Source organism: Musca domestica, unplaced genomic scaffold (genome assembly GCF_030504385.1).
Source record: "Musca domestica strain aabys unplaced genomic scaffold, Musca_domestica.polishedcontigs.V.1.1 42, whole genome shotgun sequence".
Lineage (NCBI taxonomy): Eukaryota > Metazoa > Arthropoda > Insecta > Diptera > Muscidae > Musca > Musca domestica.
The window spans coordinates 7,846,578-7,866,036 of NW_026712329.1; the positions used below are offsets into that span (position 1 = coordinate 7,846,578).

General features: G+C 33.5%; 2 protein-coding genes across 2 annotated transcripts; one reads left to right on the plus strand and one right to left on the minus strand.

Moving 5' to 3' along the window:
• The first annotated feature begins 13,386 nt into the window (after positions 1 to 13,386).
• LOC101896392 (vesicle transport protein SEC20) lies at positions 13,387 to 14,758 on the plus strand. The gene is made up of 2 exons (XM_005181361.4): positions 13,387 to 13,637; positions 13,696 to 14,758. Exons 1-2 carry the CDS (start codon positions 13,557 to 13,559, stop codon positions 14,302 to 14,304), a joined length of 690 nt encoding a protein of 229 aa, XP_005181418.1. The 5' UTR covers positions 13,387 to 13,556; the 3' UTR covers positions 14,305 to 14,758.
• A 150-nt stretch (positions 14,759 to 14,908) lies between these two features.
• LOC109612176 (uncharacterized) lies at positions 14,909 to 18,054 on the minus strand. Its single transcript, XM_059127106.1, has 2 exons — positions 18,045 to 18,054; positions 14,909 to 16,712 (listed from the first exon to the last, which is right to left on the minus strand). The coding sequence occupies exons 1-2, from the start codon at positions 18,052 to 18,054 to the stop codon at positions 16,429 to 16,431; spliced, it is 294 nt and encodes a 97-aa protein (XP_058983089.1). The 3' UTR covers positions 14,909 to 16,428.
• Between the last annotated feature and the right edge of the window lie 1,405 nt (positions 18,055 to 19,459).

A 19,459-nucleotide genomic window follows, 5' to 3' on the forward strand; every position in this document is an offset into this window, starting at 1 on the left:
GTTTAACAGTGAACCTCGTACAAAACAAAACAACATTTCATTTCTGAAGAGAATCAAAACAACAATCGGCAATCTCGTCCGCTCTCATATCTGTTGCTCACACAATTTAGCTCTCGCTCTCTGCCTCAATATCAGTATGGGACCAGTGTTGCCGTTTGAAATGTTTATTTCAGCCCAAATGTTTTCTAAAAACCGCCCAAAATCGACCATATCCGCCCAAACTGTAAAAAGTTGAATAATTTATATGTAGTTTGTATTCAAGTAAATTTTATTGAAAATTTTACACTATACATAAAAAGGTACTCAAGTTTTATTACATTCAATGTATTAAATACATTAGAGAAAATAAAAATGTTATGTTATTTTACTTCAAGTTTTTTTTGTATATATATATTATATATATATATATATATATATATTTGAAAAGTAACGTAATACAAGAATTCAATGTATTAAATACATTAAAATCATTATTATTATTCAGGTTTTTATACCCTACAAACTATGTGTTGGGGGTATTATAACTTTGATTGGGCCAAAAATTATGTAACACCAAGAAAGTATATATGGATCTTTCTATCTCGCCGAGCTGAATCGATCTAGCTATGTATATCCGTCCGTCCGTCTGTACATGTTAATTTGTAATCACTCTACAGGTCGCAATTATGGCCCGATCTTCACGAAATTTAGAATGTAGCTGGGGTTAAGGTCAGAATAGAACCCTATTTCTTTTGGAGATGATCGCATAATATTTTGGGGTTGAAATGGACCAAAAACTGAAAAATTTCCTGATTTTGCAGTTGCTCTACAGGTCACAATTATAGACCAATCGAAATTTAGCATGGGGCTAGAGCTTTGGACTGGCAGAAGCCTTCCACTTTTGATGGTCATCGGGTAATATTTAGTGGTTTAGTAGACCATAGCATTTGCGATAAATAAAAGTCAATTTTTCCATAAATCCGCGAATATTTTTACTGCCGGCGAAATCACAAATAGACGAACAGGTCAATTCTGACCGTTACGTAGATGCCGATAGTAAAAATATCGGATATATATAGAGAAATATATACAATGTATATATACAAAGGAATGGGATGTCAGCTAGAATGCTTATATCTTCAGAATGGCTGGAGCGTTATGACAAATTTTGTCAATTTAGAATGCCCTTGTGGCATTAAAGTATAAATACTAAAAAATCGCATGAAAAGATACCAATAATGATGTTCATATAGATTTTGTAGTATTTTGTGACTTTTTTTTAATTTTTTCATATTTTTTATCGCATGCGATTTTTTCAAATTGATTTATAATATTGAAGTATTTGTTTTGTAACATTTTTTCACTTTACAACACAGGTTAGGGTTATTATTTATATACAGATTGCAATTATCGTTCGATCCTCACGAAATTTTTCACAAAGGTAGGGTTAGGCTCAGAAGGGCTTAGCCTATTGTTTTCAAAGATGTCCGCAATATATTTAGGGGTTGAAATGAATCAGCAACTCAAAATGTTCCTGATTTTGCAGCCGTTATAAAGGTCCCAAATATAAACCTAAGGACTGGAAATCTCGCATGAAGTTAGAGCTTAGGACAGCGGGTAGAATGGACCACTACTTTTGTGTAAAAAAATACCAACATTACTCACAGGCGATACACAATAGGCGAACTTCTGGCTTTTTTATGCTGATTTCGTTGACGAATATAGCCAAATATCGTAGACAAGCTAATCATATAGATGAGTCTAAATTTGGAGACACAGATGGGCCTCTTGCTTTTGGAGATGATCGCAAAATATTTAGGGGTTTAAATGAACCAAAAAAGAAAAAAAATTCCTGATCACACAATTGAAGCCAATCGACACGCCTGAGAAGATAGGTAAACACAGGGAAGAATTCTGGCATTTTGGATGACCATTGGAATATATATAGCTATAAAATGGCCCACAACAACTAACAGCACGTAAATAAAAAATGTCCTTGATCAAAATGCTAAGGGTAATATCTGGGCAGTGCTCCGTGACATAATTTCAAAAGCGAAATCTTCCAAAATGGATTTGGACATGAGGGGGCTTCTAACATATTTTATTGTTGTAGGGTATCACATGGTCGGGCCCGCACGACTTTAGCCTAATGTATTATATATATTATTAAAAAACTTAACAAAAATCTATAAAATAAATAACGATTTATCTCAATAAAAAAATATAAAATTCAGTTAGTAATAAAAAAATTAAATTACGTAAAAATAAACAATGAAAAATAAATTTGTACCCAATATGGAAAAAATCCGCCCAAACCACAAAATTTATCTTTTTTCCGCCCAAATTTGGACGGGAACGCCCAAAACGGCAACACTGTATGGGACTCTTATTTTCTTTATGATAAAAATGGTGAAGCCACATGTTGCGGGTGTGGAGATTTGGACGGGTGAATGTTGGAATATTCAGACAAAAAAATCAAAATAATTCTTTGTAAAATTTTTCGATTTGTGGAGGCAAATTATGACATTTGAAAGTAAGGTATGTTTGCTGATTTACCAAAACAAATTTTTGCTATAGTATTTTACAAGTTGACACGTTAAGGCCAGTTATTATTAAAACACATTTTTTAATTAAAAATATACATTTACAACCATGGTATAATTATATAGATAATATCCAGCCAGAACTTCAAGAATGTAAAAGTTTTTACTACGAAAGCCGATTTTTTTCCTTTGAGATATCGAAGAAAATTGTAAAACTAGTGGATTCTTCCTTGTTTCGGAAAAGAGCTACACTGTGGAGGGTATAATAACTTTGTCAATCCGTTTGTATCTCCTCGATACAATCCAACAAAGAATGAATATATATATTCCTGATCAGCCTCAAATTCTAAGACAATTTAGCGATGTCAGTTTGTCTGTGGTAATCATGCTATCCTTGAAACGAGTTGAGGCAGAAGGTTTAAATTTTGCACATGTTAAATTCGTATATTTCGATCCATGTTTTCCTATAGTCTCCTTATAACGATTGATTCCGATATTCGTATTTTGATGATTTTGGCGACATTACTCAGCGGATTTTTTAACATTTCGTATTTACCTTATATAATTGTTTTCTTTTGGAAAATTGCTTAATCAGTACCACGTCTTCGTATAACCCTTATATAATAATTTTCAAGTTTCTTCCGAATGGTGAAGGATATTCAAAGTTCGGGACCCAATTTTAACTCCTCTTAGAAGGAATAAAAAATAAGGAAGGATATAAAAACTAAAATATTACACTCATAAGTCATGTAAGGCTTAATTATGGAACTGATTTAATAATTGAATTTTGTTTCAAAGTATCAAAATAGACAATATCGCGACTCTTTTTGCTATAATGCTGGTAAAAATTTGTCATCTCGAATTTTTACTCCAATTGGCCTTAATTTCATTGCTGAACATTTCACCGAGAATGTTCCCTTAAGATGAAGAGTTTAAAATATATATTTGTATATATTTCAGTTTAAGACCAGATAAATAGAATTCGTCCTCCTAAAATATGGAACATATAACCAAGAACGCCGAAAATAATAGATTATATATTATTTTTGTAAAATTTGGTAAATTTTGTCATACGTAAATATTTCAGATATGATAATAAATTTTGATTGAAAAATATGGTATAATTATTACAGTTAGCAGCGAACCACAGCAGTGTGAAATTTTATTTAATTTTTTAAATACTAAAGGTATACACTTTTTTGGGCATACAGCTAACAATTATACATTCAGGGGAATGTTAATTTTGCATGCAAACAATTTGTTTTCATTTATTCAATATTTTTCCTATTTTTTAAAAACAGTTAAACAGTGAGAAATATGAATGAAATGCCACGATTTTCTTTCAAAAATATGATATAAACAGCCCGATTATCGAATTACATTGCAAAACTGACGAATGGCTTCAATGCGCGTCCCACAATGTACGCATTTTCATTCATTGATTTTGAAAATATTTTATTTTTATTTTTCAAATCAATAAATACATACACAAAATTGGCAGAAGTCGGGCACACTTAGAAAAAAATTGTAATCAGCTGGTAGCTCTACCTTACCTTTTTATTATACCATGTAAGAACTATTCTTCTGCATATGAAATATAAAAATACAAATTCAAAAATGTACATTTTTCAAATTAAAATAATTTAATGAAAACTAATTGTTTCGTTTACATTTTTGGACTTATAACTCTAGCACTTGTATACATACCAAAACAAATTTATATATGATTGGTGTTAGGTTTGTTGTACAACAACACTTGCTGTTACCTGTATTATTCTACCATAGAAAAATTATAAGGTCGAGTACTTAAGAAAAGGACTGCCATATTCGATTTAGCAAATTGTTTGGTATTGATTTACAACTTTGAAATATAAAATTTGTAAAATATTATTTTATTTTTACTTCTTACCCTAAAATTAAGGTACGTAGGTCGACGCCATGATCAAGAGCAAGATGCGAAAAAATAAATAAATTGAAATAGCACTACATGAGGTAGTGTACCACATTGAAAGGACCTTCGAAATATGCCATTCATTCAGGGCACTCCAAAAATGCGAATTATATTATTTTGCTGAAGGGCCGAAATGGTACAGAAGTTTGTATACATTTTCGAACAGAAAAAAAACGAATTTAATTATCTTCAATATTTTCAGGAAAGTTAAACATTTGGAGTATGTACTTATAACATAAAAAATCTCTTAAAAAGACGATTAAACATTGAGCTGAAGATTTTTAAATATATGATTAATGGTATAGTTATGTCAATCGAGGACTTCCGTAAGAAAAAAGCCTCTATGTTTTAAGATGAGAATGCATAAAACGCTCTTTGGACTGGCTTAAGTCATCGGCTGACTTCTTCGTAGAGGAACAATGGAGTTTTAGGTTGACTTAGGTCGGTTTTAGCCCTACGCTTCTTTGTATTCTCACATTTAGGCTGTTCATGGTAGAAAAATATGGGTAGCCGCGTCGACACAGCAACTGTCAAACCAATTTTGAATGAAAAATGATTGAAATTTATGAAAAATGTTAAAAATGCATGTTATAACAACCTCCGATTTGCGCCGTATAAAAATATATAAAAATCTACTTATTTTTGACAACACGTTTTTAAAATTTTTAATTAATTTTATCAATTAATTATCTTTAATATTTTCAGGAAAGTTAAACATTTGGAGTATGTACTTATAATATAAAAAAATCTCTTAAAAAGACGACTAAACATTGAGTTGAAGATTTTTAAATATAGCATTTTCAGATTAAATGAAACCTTTTGCAATTCAAATGAATCTTTTTGCAGCGGGAATGAAACCTTTTGCAGCGGAATTGAAACCTTTTGCAGTGGAAATGAAACCTTTTGCAGTGGAAATGAAACCTTTTGCAGCGGGAATGAAACCTTTTGCAACCGAAATGAAACCTTTTGCAACCGAAATGAAACTTTTTGCAAATCAAATGAAACTTTTAGATTTTTAGAAGGAAAAATAACAAAACATTTTTATTTTTCGTAGGTTTAAAATTAAATCAACTAATTATAACTAATATACAGTTAAAGAGTAATTTTTATTGATTATTAATATTTATGTTTTTATAAAATTTTTTCTTAAAGCTTCCATAAAACACAAGTGTAGATGCAGAAAGATTGAAAAAAGTTTTTCAAGGTATTTTTTTCAAAGGACCCGAATTAGGTATCTTTTTATAATCTCCTCCATGGAAAGGAGGATATATTAAATTTGTCATTCGGTTTGTAACACCTCTAAATATTCGTCGTAGACCCCATAAAGTATATACAATCATGATCATAGTTGACTTAATGATTTCCACTTATCTGTCTATTGAAATCACGACTGCTCTATCTCCATAATCAATAAAGCTGCGAAGCGGGAATCCTTTATTAGGTAAGATTATTTTGTTTAAATGTCACTTTTTAGCGCTAAGCATTTGGAATTTAATAATATGGAAGCATTTTATATCAAATCAATAAAGAACCAATTGTTATTACAATAATTGAAAATTTAAGAAATAATATAAATAAATGTAGATATTTATAATCAATAAAAATCCTCTTTGTCAATATATTAGTTATATTATTATTAATTATTAATTGTTTTAATTTAAAACTACTAAAAATAAAATTGTTTTGTTATTTTTCCTTCTATAAATTTAAAAGTTTCATTTGATTTGCAAAAAGTTTCATTTCGGTTGCAAATGGTTTCATTTCGGTTGCAAAAGGTTTCATTTCCGCTGCAAAAGGTTTCATTTCCACTGCAAAAGGTTTCATTTCCACTGCAAAAGGTTTCAATTCCACTGCAAAAGGTTTCATTTCCGCTGCAAAAAGTTTCATTTGAATTGCAAAAAGTTTCATTTAATCTGAAAATGCTATATATGGTTAATGGTATGGTTATGCCAATCGAGGACATCTGTAAGGAAAAAACCTTAATGTTTTAAGGTGAGAATACATAAAACGCTTTTTGGACTGGCTTAATTCATCGGCTGACTTATTCGTAGAGGAACAAAGGAGTTTTAGGTTGACTTAGGTCGGTTTTAGCCCTACGCTCCTTTGTATTCTCACATTTAGTCTGTTCATGGTAGAAGAATATAGGTAGTCGCATCGACACTGCTGCTGAGACATGAAGTGTCAAACAAAATTTGATTGAAAAATTATTGAAATTTGTAAAAATGTTGAAAAATGCATTTTATAACAATCTCCGATTAACACCGTATAAAAAAGAACGTATAAAAATCTACTTATTTTTGACAAAACGTTTTTAAAAATTTCCAAGCGTTGATGCATCTACCTGTATTATTTTACTATGAATCTGTTAATGGAGACATTTAAATGAATCAAGAATCTTGACCATCCCAAAAATTGCTAAACACTGGTAACACTACGCTTTAAGAAGAACACTTGCCCACTCACTCTCTCAACGTTTATTTTTGTATATTTTTTTATGAATATCTTCTTATTTCATTTTGTTTGTTTCGCATTTCGCACTATTCGCAGTTCGCTTGTGTTTCTGATCGTATATTTGTAAATATGAACACATGCCGTACTTATATTTGCATAAACGTAACATACATATGTACGTACCCACATATCTATTTAAGTACGTTTGGACGTGGGTATTTACACTGGCTGTGAACTTTTGGTGGAGCACACCAATGGAATTGTTCTTAGCGTTTTTGTTTTTTGTCATTTTTTGTTAGCTTTTCCACTGGTGTTTTGGCTGCCGCTGATAACAGCAATGAAAAGTGAGAGTGATTTTGTTCGCTCTCTCTTTTGCTTAGTCACAAAAATAAACAAAACGAATGAAGAGTCATTTTTAATGATAAAGACTTTATTAGCATATCGTTGAATTACTTTTTTTGTACTTTTAAATGCGATTTTAAAATCTTTTATTTTTAAATTCCATATAAATGCCGGCTGTTTTTCTGATCTTTTGTAAGTGATAAATGAGATTGTCATTGTATTAAGAGAATGTGAGTTGTCTTCATCTCTCTTTGTGTTCTCTTACCTATAATCAGAGATGGAAAATGAAGAACATTGATAATGTTTGGTACATTTTATAATTATTTAATAAATATAAGTTGTTCCGTTAGCCATCTAATTAACACAATTTTTAAATTTTAAATAGTATAATGCCATGTTTACGTTAGAACTTTTTGTAGGGTTAACCTTCTTTGAGAGGATTTATTTGAAGTAAAAGTAATGGATATGACAATTTAAATCCAAACCCTCATATATATAAACGTACTATAACACATATTAAAAAAATCATGAAACAGAATGAGGTTATGTATGGAACAAAGAATGGTGTAGATGACCGCCACGGCTTTGCTGGCGCACACGCTATATTTTTATGAAATTTTCAACGATCATTTTGCATAGATGCTGCGGTATTTCATTAATGCAGCATCCCAATCTCATATTTTAATTCTTGAGTCGTCGTCGGCATATTCGCGTAAACCATAGCTTTCCAAAAAATCCCAAAAAAAGATCTTATTGTGTTACATCGCACAATCTAGGCGGTCAATTCTGGTCTCCAAAACGCGAAATAGAACGATCGGGAAATGACTGATGCCTTGTAAGGGTCTTAGACTTTTCGTTTCTGATTTCCTCGTATAACTGGCGCCCAAACAGGCAGTCACGACCCAAAGTTTCAAACATGACTACTGATTACTATGTTCGAAAAGCATGACCTTGTACTATATTGTTTTCGGAATCCGTGTCGGTGGTCGGTTACTGGGAAGCACCCTCTTTGATGACGGAAACGAGTAATAGCCTCCATTATTGGCGACAGAGGTTTCATGTAAACTGAATGCGTCACCTTGCTGATATCTTTGCACCCTGCCCATTTCCCAAGCTTTGGGAACTATTAAAGTGGCTAATAAAAAGTTTCGAGCTTCATTAAAACAGGGTGAGATAAAAAACTGTAAGCCACTCGTCCGACAGTTCCTAAAATTATTCCAGTGACAGCTCATTATATCGTTTACAAGCGCACAAAAGCATTTTGTTGAGAATTTTCCAGAAAAAAAGTTATTCGAGATGGCATTCAAAGGTGATAATCATTTCTTTATATTTGGCTGGAAAACCACAAGTGGCTATCGTTAGAGCACTCCAGCATTTAAATATGAATAAATTTTTATGTCTCGTACCATCGCTCGTTACCGTGATACTGGTGGCGTAGCCAGTCGTCAAGGAAGTGAACGGAAGAAAACAGCAACATCAGCAGAAATGGTTTGAAAAGTAAAGAAGCGACTTGATCGAAACCCGCGTCGCAGTGCCCGAAAAATGGCTCGTGAGCTGAACATATCTCAATGTTCCTTTCGGCAAATATTTAAAAATGAGCTCAGGGTAAAGCCATTGAAATTTCAAAAAAATTCAAGAACTTACACCGCCACAGAAAGAAAATAGGCTCAAAAATCTAAAGAGTTGCTTCGCTTGGCCGAAAGTGGTGAACCGCCAAATTTTGTTTTCTCCGATGAGAAAACATTCGTGCAGTTTGTAAACAAACAAAATGATCGTGTTTACTTGCCAAAGAGGTCAGCTGAAAATGTGCACCTTCGGTTGGCCACTAGAACTCAAGCGCCGGCCATGGTGATGGTGTGAACCCCCATAACAGCCGATGCTCGCTCTCCGCTCGTATTAATCGACTGTGGCATCAGAATAAATGCCGAATATTGTGGCGAAAATATTCTGGAGGGTGTATTAAAGCCTTGGGTATGCAAACATTTTGGCCGCAGACCTTGGACATTCCAACAGGACTCAGAACCATCGCACTTACCACGCGCCACCCAATAGTGGATACAAATGAGGTTCCTCGTTTCATTTCTAGCGCATAATGGCCACCAAAATCTCCGGATACCAATCCGTTGGACTATTGTGTCTGGGGTATTTTGGAAAGCAAAGTTGGCACTAAAAAATACCAAAGTGTCGATCACCTCAAGCAAGCGCTTCGCAACATTCGGGCAGCGTATGACGGTTTCGTTGGCCGTTTGAAAGCCATAATTCGTACCAAAGGTGACCAATTCGAACAAATCTATACTAATTTTAACATTTGATGCTATTTTCTATATTTTGCTTTCATTCAATAAAATTAAAAAAATTAAAATTATGGCGTTTGACCTTGTTGCGTTTTTTTATCTCACCCTGTATACTTTACTCTTGGTTCGTCCAGTTGCTGAAACATACGCTTGGATGGCTTCCTGCCTCTAAGGACACGGTGGATGCATTTTGAATCGTCCTTTTAATTAATCTGATCTCCTTTTTGATTCTGTAAGATAGTCATGCGATTATTTTTTTTCAGGTTTAGAGAGAAATTTAAACCTTTGCCAGATCCGTGCGTATCCTTAACGAAAATTATTCTTTACACGGTTTTTATCGGTTCGTTCAGCCTCAATAACTGGTACTAAACACTCTAATATTAAGCAAGCTTGATATTACCCATGGTAGAATTAAGAAGGTAATGTTTACAATTTTTTTAAAATTATTCATTTGACACCATCTCTTTGTCAAAATTTATATTTATAAAACCGTTGTATTTACACAAATCAGAGATGGAAACGTGTTTTTTATGTTTATGTGACAAGGTAAATTACTGAAAATGCAGATATGGGTATGCTTATTTGAAATGAATTTACCTTATATGCATATAAACATAAGTTGTGTATTTGTATGTATTTCACTCCGACAAATCATGGCGACAAAATCTCTTCTAAAATCCTTAACACTGCTCCCCTTTCATAGAGGAGATATTTCCATATAACTATTCCCTTAAGAACTCATTCATGTCGAATTTGTGAAAGAAACAGCATTTAAGGCGGCAAAAAATGCCTAATTAATGACGATGCAAAAATCGACGGCAGTTCCATGGTCATCATCACGGAGGAGGGAGGGTTGGTCGGTCAGTGGAAATTTGCCGCCCAAAACCCTATCGCCACAGAGACAAGGGATAATAAACATTTTGCATTTGTAGTGACAACTCAAAATGATCAATGACAACCAAGAACAACAACAATATAGTCCTCTAGCTAAATTGCCACATAGAAATGTCATCATAAACAAAGACAAAACAAACAACAAGCTGACAAATGCCACTACCACCAGCAAGGCAGCAGCCATGTAGAAGGAAAATGAATGAGCAAAAAAAAAAACAGTTGAGTGTGACAATCGAATGCAACACGTGCACCAAATATGTTTTATATTCACATCGAACCACAAAACTATCTATCTTCAACTAGAAATGCACAGGCCAGTGGACCTGTGTTGACAAACAAACCGACTTCGTTGGCAGCCATAAGAAATGGATGCTGATGTTAAGTTTGATCAAACATTTATGTTGGTCGTGGTTCAGATGTGTAATAGAGTGCCACATAAAATTAGCTTTTACCATAGTAAATAGAAGAATAGTTCTTAAAACATTTAATTTTAATGCTTTTAACTGCAACCACCTTCAGACTGCTGTCATTCCAGGGACAGCTGATTATATTGTTTACAAGCTTACAAAAGCATTTTGGGTAGAATTTTCTAGAAAAAAAGTTATTCGTGATGGAATTCTAGCGTGATAGTCTGATTTCTTTATATTCGGCTGGAAAACTACAAGTGGTTATCGTGTCCAGCATTTAAATGTGGCTATAGTGGCCAGCATTTAAATGTGAAAAAATCTTTTGGTTCTCGTACCATCGCTCGTTACCGTGTTGGCGTAACCCGACGTCAAGAAAGTGGACGGAAGAAGACAGCAACATCAGCAGAAATGGTTCGAAAAGTAAAGAAGCGACTTAATCGAAACCCGCGTCGCAGTGGCCGTGTCGAAAAATGGCTCGTGAGCTGAACATATCGCAACATTCCATTTGGCAAATATTAAAAAATGAGCTGGGGGTATTCCAAAAAGTGCAAGAACTAACACCGCAACAGAAGGAAGGTTCCTCGTTTCATTTCCAGCGCACAGGGCCACCAAAATCTCCGGATACCAATCCGTTGGACTATTGTGTCTGGAGAATTTTGGAAAGCAAGGTTAGCACTTAAAAATACCAAAGTGTTGATCACCTCAAGCAAGCGCTTCGCCGGGAATGGGCCAAAATACAGCAAAGCAACATTCGGCAGCGTGTGACGGTTTTATTGGCCGTTTGAAGGCCATAATTCGTGCCAAAGGGGACCAATTCGAACAAATTTAAACTTATTCTTAAATTTAATGCTATTTCCGACATTTTTTGCTTTCATTCAATAAAATCTAAAAAAATGTAAGGGTGCAAGTACATAAAAGGCTTGAAGTCAAGGCTAGGCATATTAATGTCAAGTTTTAATGGATAACGACGACAGGATTTTAGTGCGGCTCTGTACTCCCTTTATGAAATTTAACAAAATATGCCTAGCCATGACTTCAAGCTTCTTACGTACTTGTAGCTTAAAAATGATGGAGTTTGACATTGTTGCAGTTTTTATCTCATCCTATCATCACCCAGCTGATTAAATTTTTTTCTGAGGGTGACCGACTTCTGACAAATATTTTTGGAAATATTTTGTTTTGAGTATACAATTTAGTTACGATTTCAAAAGAAACAACAAATATTCAAAATTGTTATTTGAACAGAACACTTGATTTAAATAAGTGAAACTGTCTATGGCAAATGTAAAATGTTGAAGATGTTTCGAAAAACATTGCAATATAACCTGGATGAGATGAAATACTAACAAATTTAATAACCAAAAATATATCAAAGAACTATATTTCGGTGGAAAAAATTACCATAATATTAGGAAATCACGTGATAAATAGACTGAAAAGGTCTTCACAAATCCAGAATTGAATTATAGCTCTTCTTCGTGGTACCGAATGCAGAACTTTGAAATAATTCAAGAGAAAGATATTAACATTAGGGCTAAGTTGTATAAACATACATAAGCATCTGTCAAAAAAAATATAGAATGTTCAAAAGGAATTGGCCGATCGAACATAAAATCATGAAATTTCAATACTTATTTACGTCTCCAATCGTTAGTGGGCATGTCGCATACAATTTCATTTTGTATGTATTTTCTAAGAGGCAACACCATTGTTTCACACATCAAAACAACACGAAATCCAATCAAATGTGTGATTTTAATATACACATAAAATTGAATTTTAATTTAAAAAATGGAATTTCAAAAATTAATACGAAATAAATGCTATTGAGCCAATTATAGAACATGATTTTTTTTCCGGTGTCATCTTAACTCCAATAACATCTACGAAAAGTGAAGTTGTACAAAGAGGTTGTACACAAAGTTATATCGTTTGTGGCCGAAGCATACAACTTTGCTGCCCTCTAAGTTGTAACAACGGTTGTATTACATTACAATTTGCATTACAATTTGACATAAATTATGCTTATGTACTATGGTAGAAGTATACAGGTAGATGATACAACACTTGGAAATATTGATATGCCAAAATTATTTAAAAATATCTGCAACAATAAATGGATGGTTGGTATGATATGCGATTTTCAACAAATTCAATTAACTTGAATAAATCTTCATTCAAAAATCTTTTGACAGCTGATTGTATCAGCTGTGTTGATGCGCCTTCCTGTATCATTTTATCATGATTGAATCTTTGGCTCCTATGAATAAACTGCATATTTGTCATCGAATTTCTACAACCCCGATTTCAAGTCAATTTGTCATGTGTAAACTCTAAGAAAGCAACAAATAATCCAGAGAGTAGAAATTTTTCTATTGATCACTTCAGTGAATATTTCTTTTGAACAATATCGACTCGCGACGACACATCTCTAGTCCCTTTGTTCATTTAATGAATCGCGTAGCTGTTTCGTTGTTTCAGTTTTGATTTTGATATTTATCGCACATTCCGTTTTGGCTTTTGTTTCTTATGTTACGGCGGTGGGTTCTCTTATAGGAACTTTGTGCTTTACAAACTGATTGAACTTGTCATTCTGTGAAAACATATTATTATTTAGAAAAATAACGTAAAAAGGAACAGGACATTCTGAATTTTAAAGTAAATTCCCAATTCAATTCATTCCAATCAACCCAAAATGAATATAGAGAAATACACACTGCAGTCAATAAGGCAGGATTTAATTGACAACAATCTACAGGCAAAGGCCATCATACAGGTGAGGATTTTCGACTACGTTTATATTCACGTATGACTAATTAATTCCCTTTTCAAAGGACATTGTTACATATCGCGGCTCAATACAAGAATTGGAAGCCCTTAATGAGGCTGGTCGTGCAAAATTGGCTGCGTTGAGGAAAAACATTGATCGCCTAAATGATTGGGCTCGTGATACCGGTGACCCGGCCTTGTCCAAAGAAGTCGACACCCAAAGAGAACAATTCTCAAAAGTGCTGCAGGCATTTCGTAAAGCAAATGTGGCTACTATGTTAGAAATTGAAAAGGCAAATCGTGAAGAACTTATGGCCATAACAGGCGAAACAGATTTACGGCAACGTCACACCGCTGGATCAGCGACACGTCATAATCGTGGCAGTTTGGTGTCACAAGAAAATAATGTAACTGAGAAAATGCTGGCCATATCACGACATCTTTCAGAGACAACACAAAAGAGTGCCATTACATTGGAAAATTTGGTGGCATCCTCACAAAATGTGGAGGCGACACGGGATGAACTAACAAATACAGCCGGTACCATTTCACAATCTGGCAAACTATTAAAGAAATATGGACGACGTGAATGTACCGATAAAATGCTATTGTTCTTTGCCTTTGCTTTCTTCTTAGCCTGTGTCTTTTACATTATCCACAAGAGATTGTTCTAAACATCTGTACCAAATCTCTAAAGTCCAAAATATTCAACAATGTCCCCACACTTTGCTAAGTAAAACATCTTTCCCCTCTCTATTGCCGTACGTTGAATATTGAACTGCTGATGAAAGATGATTCGTTATTATGATTTTATTTAATTAGTGTTACGGAATGAAATTTAATGATGACTGATGTTAAAGGCTGGCCACACTCAGGGTTTATTTTTCTCCCTTGTTATCTTTCTCTATTAAGCACAGAAAAATAATCCTATCGTTCCAAGAATGTTTTGTTTAGGGAATTAAAATTAGTGTAACAGAAAATGCTAACTAAACAATGTTCTAGTATATGTATGCATTTGTATATGTAGGTTAATAAAAACGACAAAAATTCACAATGTAACTTATAAAAAGCTTAAATTTAGTTTAAAACTAAAAATTAAATAAAGATCTAAAACTATTTTAAATTATACTTAAGAGTCGAATACAGTACCTGTAAAGCAATGAGGTTATCCCGAAAGGAGACTTCGATGGATAAGACATTTGAAAAGATTCAATGGATAGAAAGCCTATATAAATAAAATTGGTTATAAAGTTTATCTAAAGATGGCCTCTAGATACAGGTCTATACGACAATATACATAAGAAGACATTTAAAGGGGCTTGAATGAAGGAAATACACTTAAAAAGTATCCTTAAAAGCTAGACCATTAAACTTCTGTACATCAAAGGCATCCAAGAGAATGTTGATGTATTTTCTACAGTTAAAGGACCTTACAAGGTCTTTCAAATGTCTTCTGTAAAGGAGACAGTCTATACAGGGTGAGATAAAAACTGCAACCAACTTCAGATTGCTGTCATTTCTAAGCCACTCGTCCGACAGCTCTTAAAATTATTGCAGTGACAACTCATTGTTGTTTAAAAGCGCTCCAAATAATTTTGATGAGAATTTTCCAGAAAAAAAAAAGTTATTCGTGATGAAATTCAAGCGTGATAGTTTGATTTCTTTATATTTGGTTGGAAAACCACAAGTGGCTATCGTTAGAGCACTCCGGCATTTAAATGTGAATAAATCTTTTGTGTATCGTACCGTGGTACTGGTAGCGTAGCCCGACGTCAAGGAAGTGGACGGAAGGAAACAGCAACATCAGCAAAAATGGTTCGAAAATAAAGAAGCGACTTGATCGAAACCTGCATCGCAGTGTCCGAAAAATGGCTCGTGAGCTGATCAGATCGCAATATTCCATTCGGCATATTGAAAAATAAGCTCGTGGTAAAGCCATTGAAATTCCAAAAAGTGCAAGGACTTACACCGCCACTGAAAGAAAATAGACCCAAAAAAGCTAAAGAGTTGCTTCGCTTGACCGAAAGTGGTGAACTGCCGAATTTGGTTTTCTCCGATGAGAAAACATTCGTTGTCCAGCAGTTTGTAAACAAACAAAATGATCGTGTTTACTTGCCAAAGAGGTCAGCTGAAAATGTGCACCTTCGGTTGGCCACCACAAATCAAGCGCCGGCCATGGTGAGGGTGTGGGCCGCCATAACAGACGATGGTCGCTCTCCGCTCGTATTAATCGACCGTGGCATCAGAATAAATGCCGAATATTATCGCGAAAATATTCTAAAGCCTTGGGAACGCAAACATTTTGGCCACAGGACTTAGCACGCGCCACCCAATAATGGTTGCAAAATTAGATTCCTCGCTTCATTTTCATTTCGGGCAGCGTGTGACGGTTTCATTGACCGTTTGAGGGCCATAATTCGTGCTAGAGGTGACCGATTCGAACAAATCAAAACTTGTTCTAAAATTTGATGCTATTTCCGACATTTTTTGCTTTCATTCAATAAAATTAAAAAAAAAAATGTTAAAATTATGGCGTTTGACTTTGTTATAGTTTTTTATCTCACCCTGTAGATGAGACGGTCCTCAGGAAGGTATTTTATAAATAGGAAATCCATGTGAATTTTCTATGTAGAAGGTCTTCAAAATGGGTTAAAAAGATATATATATTATTTGCCAAACAACTTTTCTTTTTGAAAAACTATAAAATTATTTACATTTATTTTTTGATTTGTTCCTAAGACACAAATTTACACACATAAAATTAGACAGTAAGAATATCTTTGCTCTGCAATTACACATTAATAAGGACACTTGGGAACACCACCGGGATTGGTGAAACCATTTGCATTAACCATACGACATATATCCTTATAAGATCTTTCCTTTTTCGGTTGTGCAGGCACATTGTAGCGTTGTTGTGGTCTAGGTGGTGGTGGATAATAGTAATAGCCATTGGCATTATGTGTATACTGGGGATAAACTGGTTGTGGCGGATACTGATAGGAATGGGCATTGTAATATTGCCTCTGTTGCTGTGGTGCCGTCATAGCTTGACTAACTATCGTCGTAAGAACCAATATCACTATATAGCAATTATATAATATTTCACAAAGGAAATTCATCGTTTTAATTGTACTTTTTAAGCAGTTTCCTCTTAGACTACTGAATTGAGACTGTGTTCCGCTTTCTGTATGTTTAACATGTTTAAGATTGTTCTCTTCATTATGAATATTGATAAGAGATCTAACCTTGTACTATATTCTATTTGTCTCAGGTCTTTCATTGTGTGTAGACTTGGATGTCGATTGTTTATTTGATCTCTTGACATCCATGTTGATCTTGAAAATGTATGAGGCATACCTATAAATGGCAATGATACAATGTAAAAGTTTCGCGAATTATTTTAAGGAAATAATTGATCTCAAGTTCTCAGGATGTGTTTTCAAAGATTGGAAATTTTTTAAGTAGTATTTGAGGTTTATGTTTATAAATAAAATTTCCCTGCAGTTTGAATTTTTAAGTCCGTATTAATCAAATACGTCGGTTTCATATCTTTAAATAAATAATATACCAAATAATAACGTTTTAAAAATGATACTTTATTAAATTCACCCCTTTGTATAATTTTCCAATTACAACGTTACCTAAAATTCAGTCGACATTTTCACCACAGAATTGAAACACATGTAATTATAAACAGTTACTAAAATACGTCGGGCGAAAAAAATCCAAAGTTGAACATTTTCAACATTGACAATTGAGCAATTTCTTTTTTGTGTGTTGAAAATATAAAAGAATAATACAAAAAATTGAATGTTTGTAACAGCGTTACCTTAAATTCAAATTTTACATAATATTTAGAACTCTAAACTTACATACTCTCAAACTAGATTTTTTAATCTATAGTAGTTGTAAGGTTTATATTTAATTATCGACTTGGTCACTATCAGACCTAAAAAGGTGGATTTTCAAAAATTCAGAATCTACAAGAGGTATAAACGATAATACATAAAAATATATTTTTTTCAATGTACGGGACACTTGATGTTGTCCAAATTTGGTACAGTATAATTTTTTACTTATATAACATGTGAAATATGTGACCGATTTCAAAAAAAATCGAAGAAATTTTACTAAACTAGAGTTAAGCCTTTGTTTTCCATAAATTTTCAAATTTAAATTTTGTATTGGTAGGTTGTCATGCCGTCATTGCACGAAAAATGCTACAAGACTAGTAGATTCTTGCAGGTACTGGAACAGAGCAAAACTCTTAATAACCTCTCCACATATTTTTTATTAAGAACTTATTGCTATAAACACACATGTTATATTATTTCCATGCATTTTCCGTACCTTTGTGTTGATATGAGCGTATTTTATGGTTTAACGATATATAATAAATAACACAAAAAACATGTTCGCATTTTTTTCCTGAATATCCTTTGTTTTTTAAATAAAGAGCAAATTTATTCTCCTCATTACAAAAAAGCGTCAAATTGAAAACAAATTTAATTGGGTTGGCAACATCTTAAGGAGGCTCATGTTGGCAAAAAGAGGAATGAGTGCGAGAGAAGATAGAGCTCATTCAACTTGCCAAAAAAGCGAACAAAAATCATTGATTGGGGTGTGAGAGTACCGGCACATTTTTTCTCACAATGTGAGCACATTTTTGATTTGCAGTGAATTTTGCATCCAAGGGGGGTTGGTGGGTGAAATGGGAGGGTAAATACAAGAACAAAAGAAAGCATAATATTTAAGGTAGAGTACTTTATAGAGTTGCCAATTTTTTTTGACATTGAACGTTTGTATTTTTTCTCGAAAGCGGCCCCAGTGAATAAAATATGATCAAAGCTGTAAAATTGGTAAAATAAAATGTGATTCTGGTTGAGTCGATGAAAATTATTTTTTCCCCATTCATCTTTCTCCTTTTGGCGAGATATTTAAAAAAGGCACCTACCTCCTGTTCTTTACTTATATTCAGCATATCTGTACTCGATAATTTTTGCGGCATTGAATATGCAATTCACCCAAAAGTACAGTAAATTAGACAAACTATATTGAGAAAGTCTTTTTTTAAGTTGCATTGAGAATGGTAAAAAATTGCTCGAAAACGTTTGTATGTTTTAAATGGATTTAATATTTTGTGGAAATATATTTTATATTCACCATAAAATTATAAGTTTTCTTGCAATAAAATTTCTAACTCTCTCAAAAGAACTCAAACTGTTTCGCAACTCTAGGAACTTTTCTTCGACATTTGATGAATGTACATACTACTATTAGAAGAAATATATGAAGTTTGCACTGAAAGTATTAGAAACAATGGGGACGAAAAACTAGGAAATTTGTCAAAATTAAAAATCAAAAATCAACAGTCTGCTAATCAGTATCTGCCAATCATACTCCCATATTTATTCAGCCAAAATTGTCTATTATAATTTTTTATTGCTTTTATTAATTTTTCGGGCACCCTGTCATAACCGCATCCACCGCAGGTTGATTTGTTTTGCTTAAGCCGGTTACAAGAGTACATCTACAGAGACAAAATTACTTCTGCAGTTAGTTTTCGTCTTCATCGTTCAAAGAAGCTCAGCCGAAATGTTTACGAATTTTTACAGAATGTGGTAAAGGGAGGCATTTTGACTTTCTCAATAAGAATTTCCAATCAATTTCAGATGATTTTTGGATGATATAGACTAATAAATATACATACAACCATTTTGCGTATTCAATTAGCTTGTTAAGCTTGTTGGACTTCGAAAATATATTACTATTTTGCACAGAATTTGTCTAGCCAATAAGTTCGAGTAAAGAAAGCTATGTTGACAG

What these genes read in the sequence shown, in the direction of transcription:
- LOC101896392 (XM_005181361.4), top strand. Translation starts at nt 13,557, where the DNA reads ATGAATATAGAGAAATACACACTGCAGTCAATAAGGCAGGATTTAATT. An exon ending in AGGCAAAGGCCATCATACAG is followed by an intron (nt 13,638 to 13,695) that starts GTGAGGATTTTC and finishes CCCTTTTCAAAG; the next exon opens with GACATTGTTACATATCGCGG.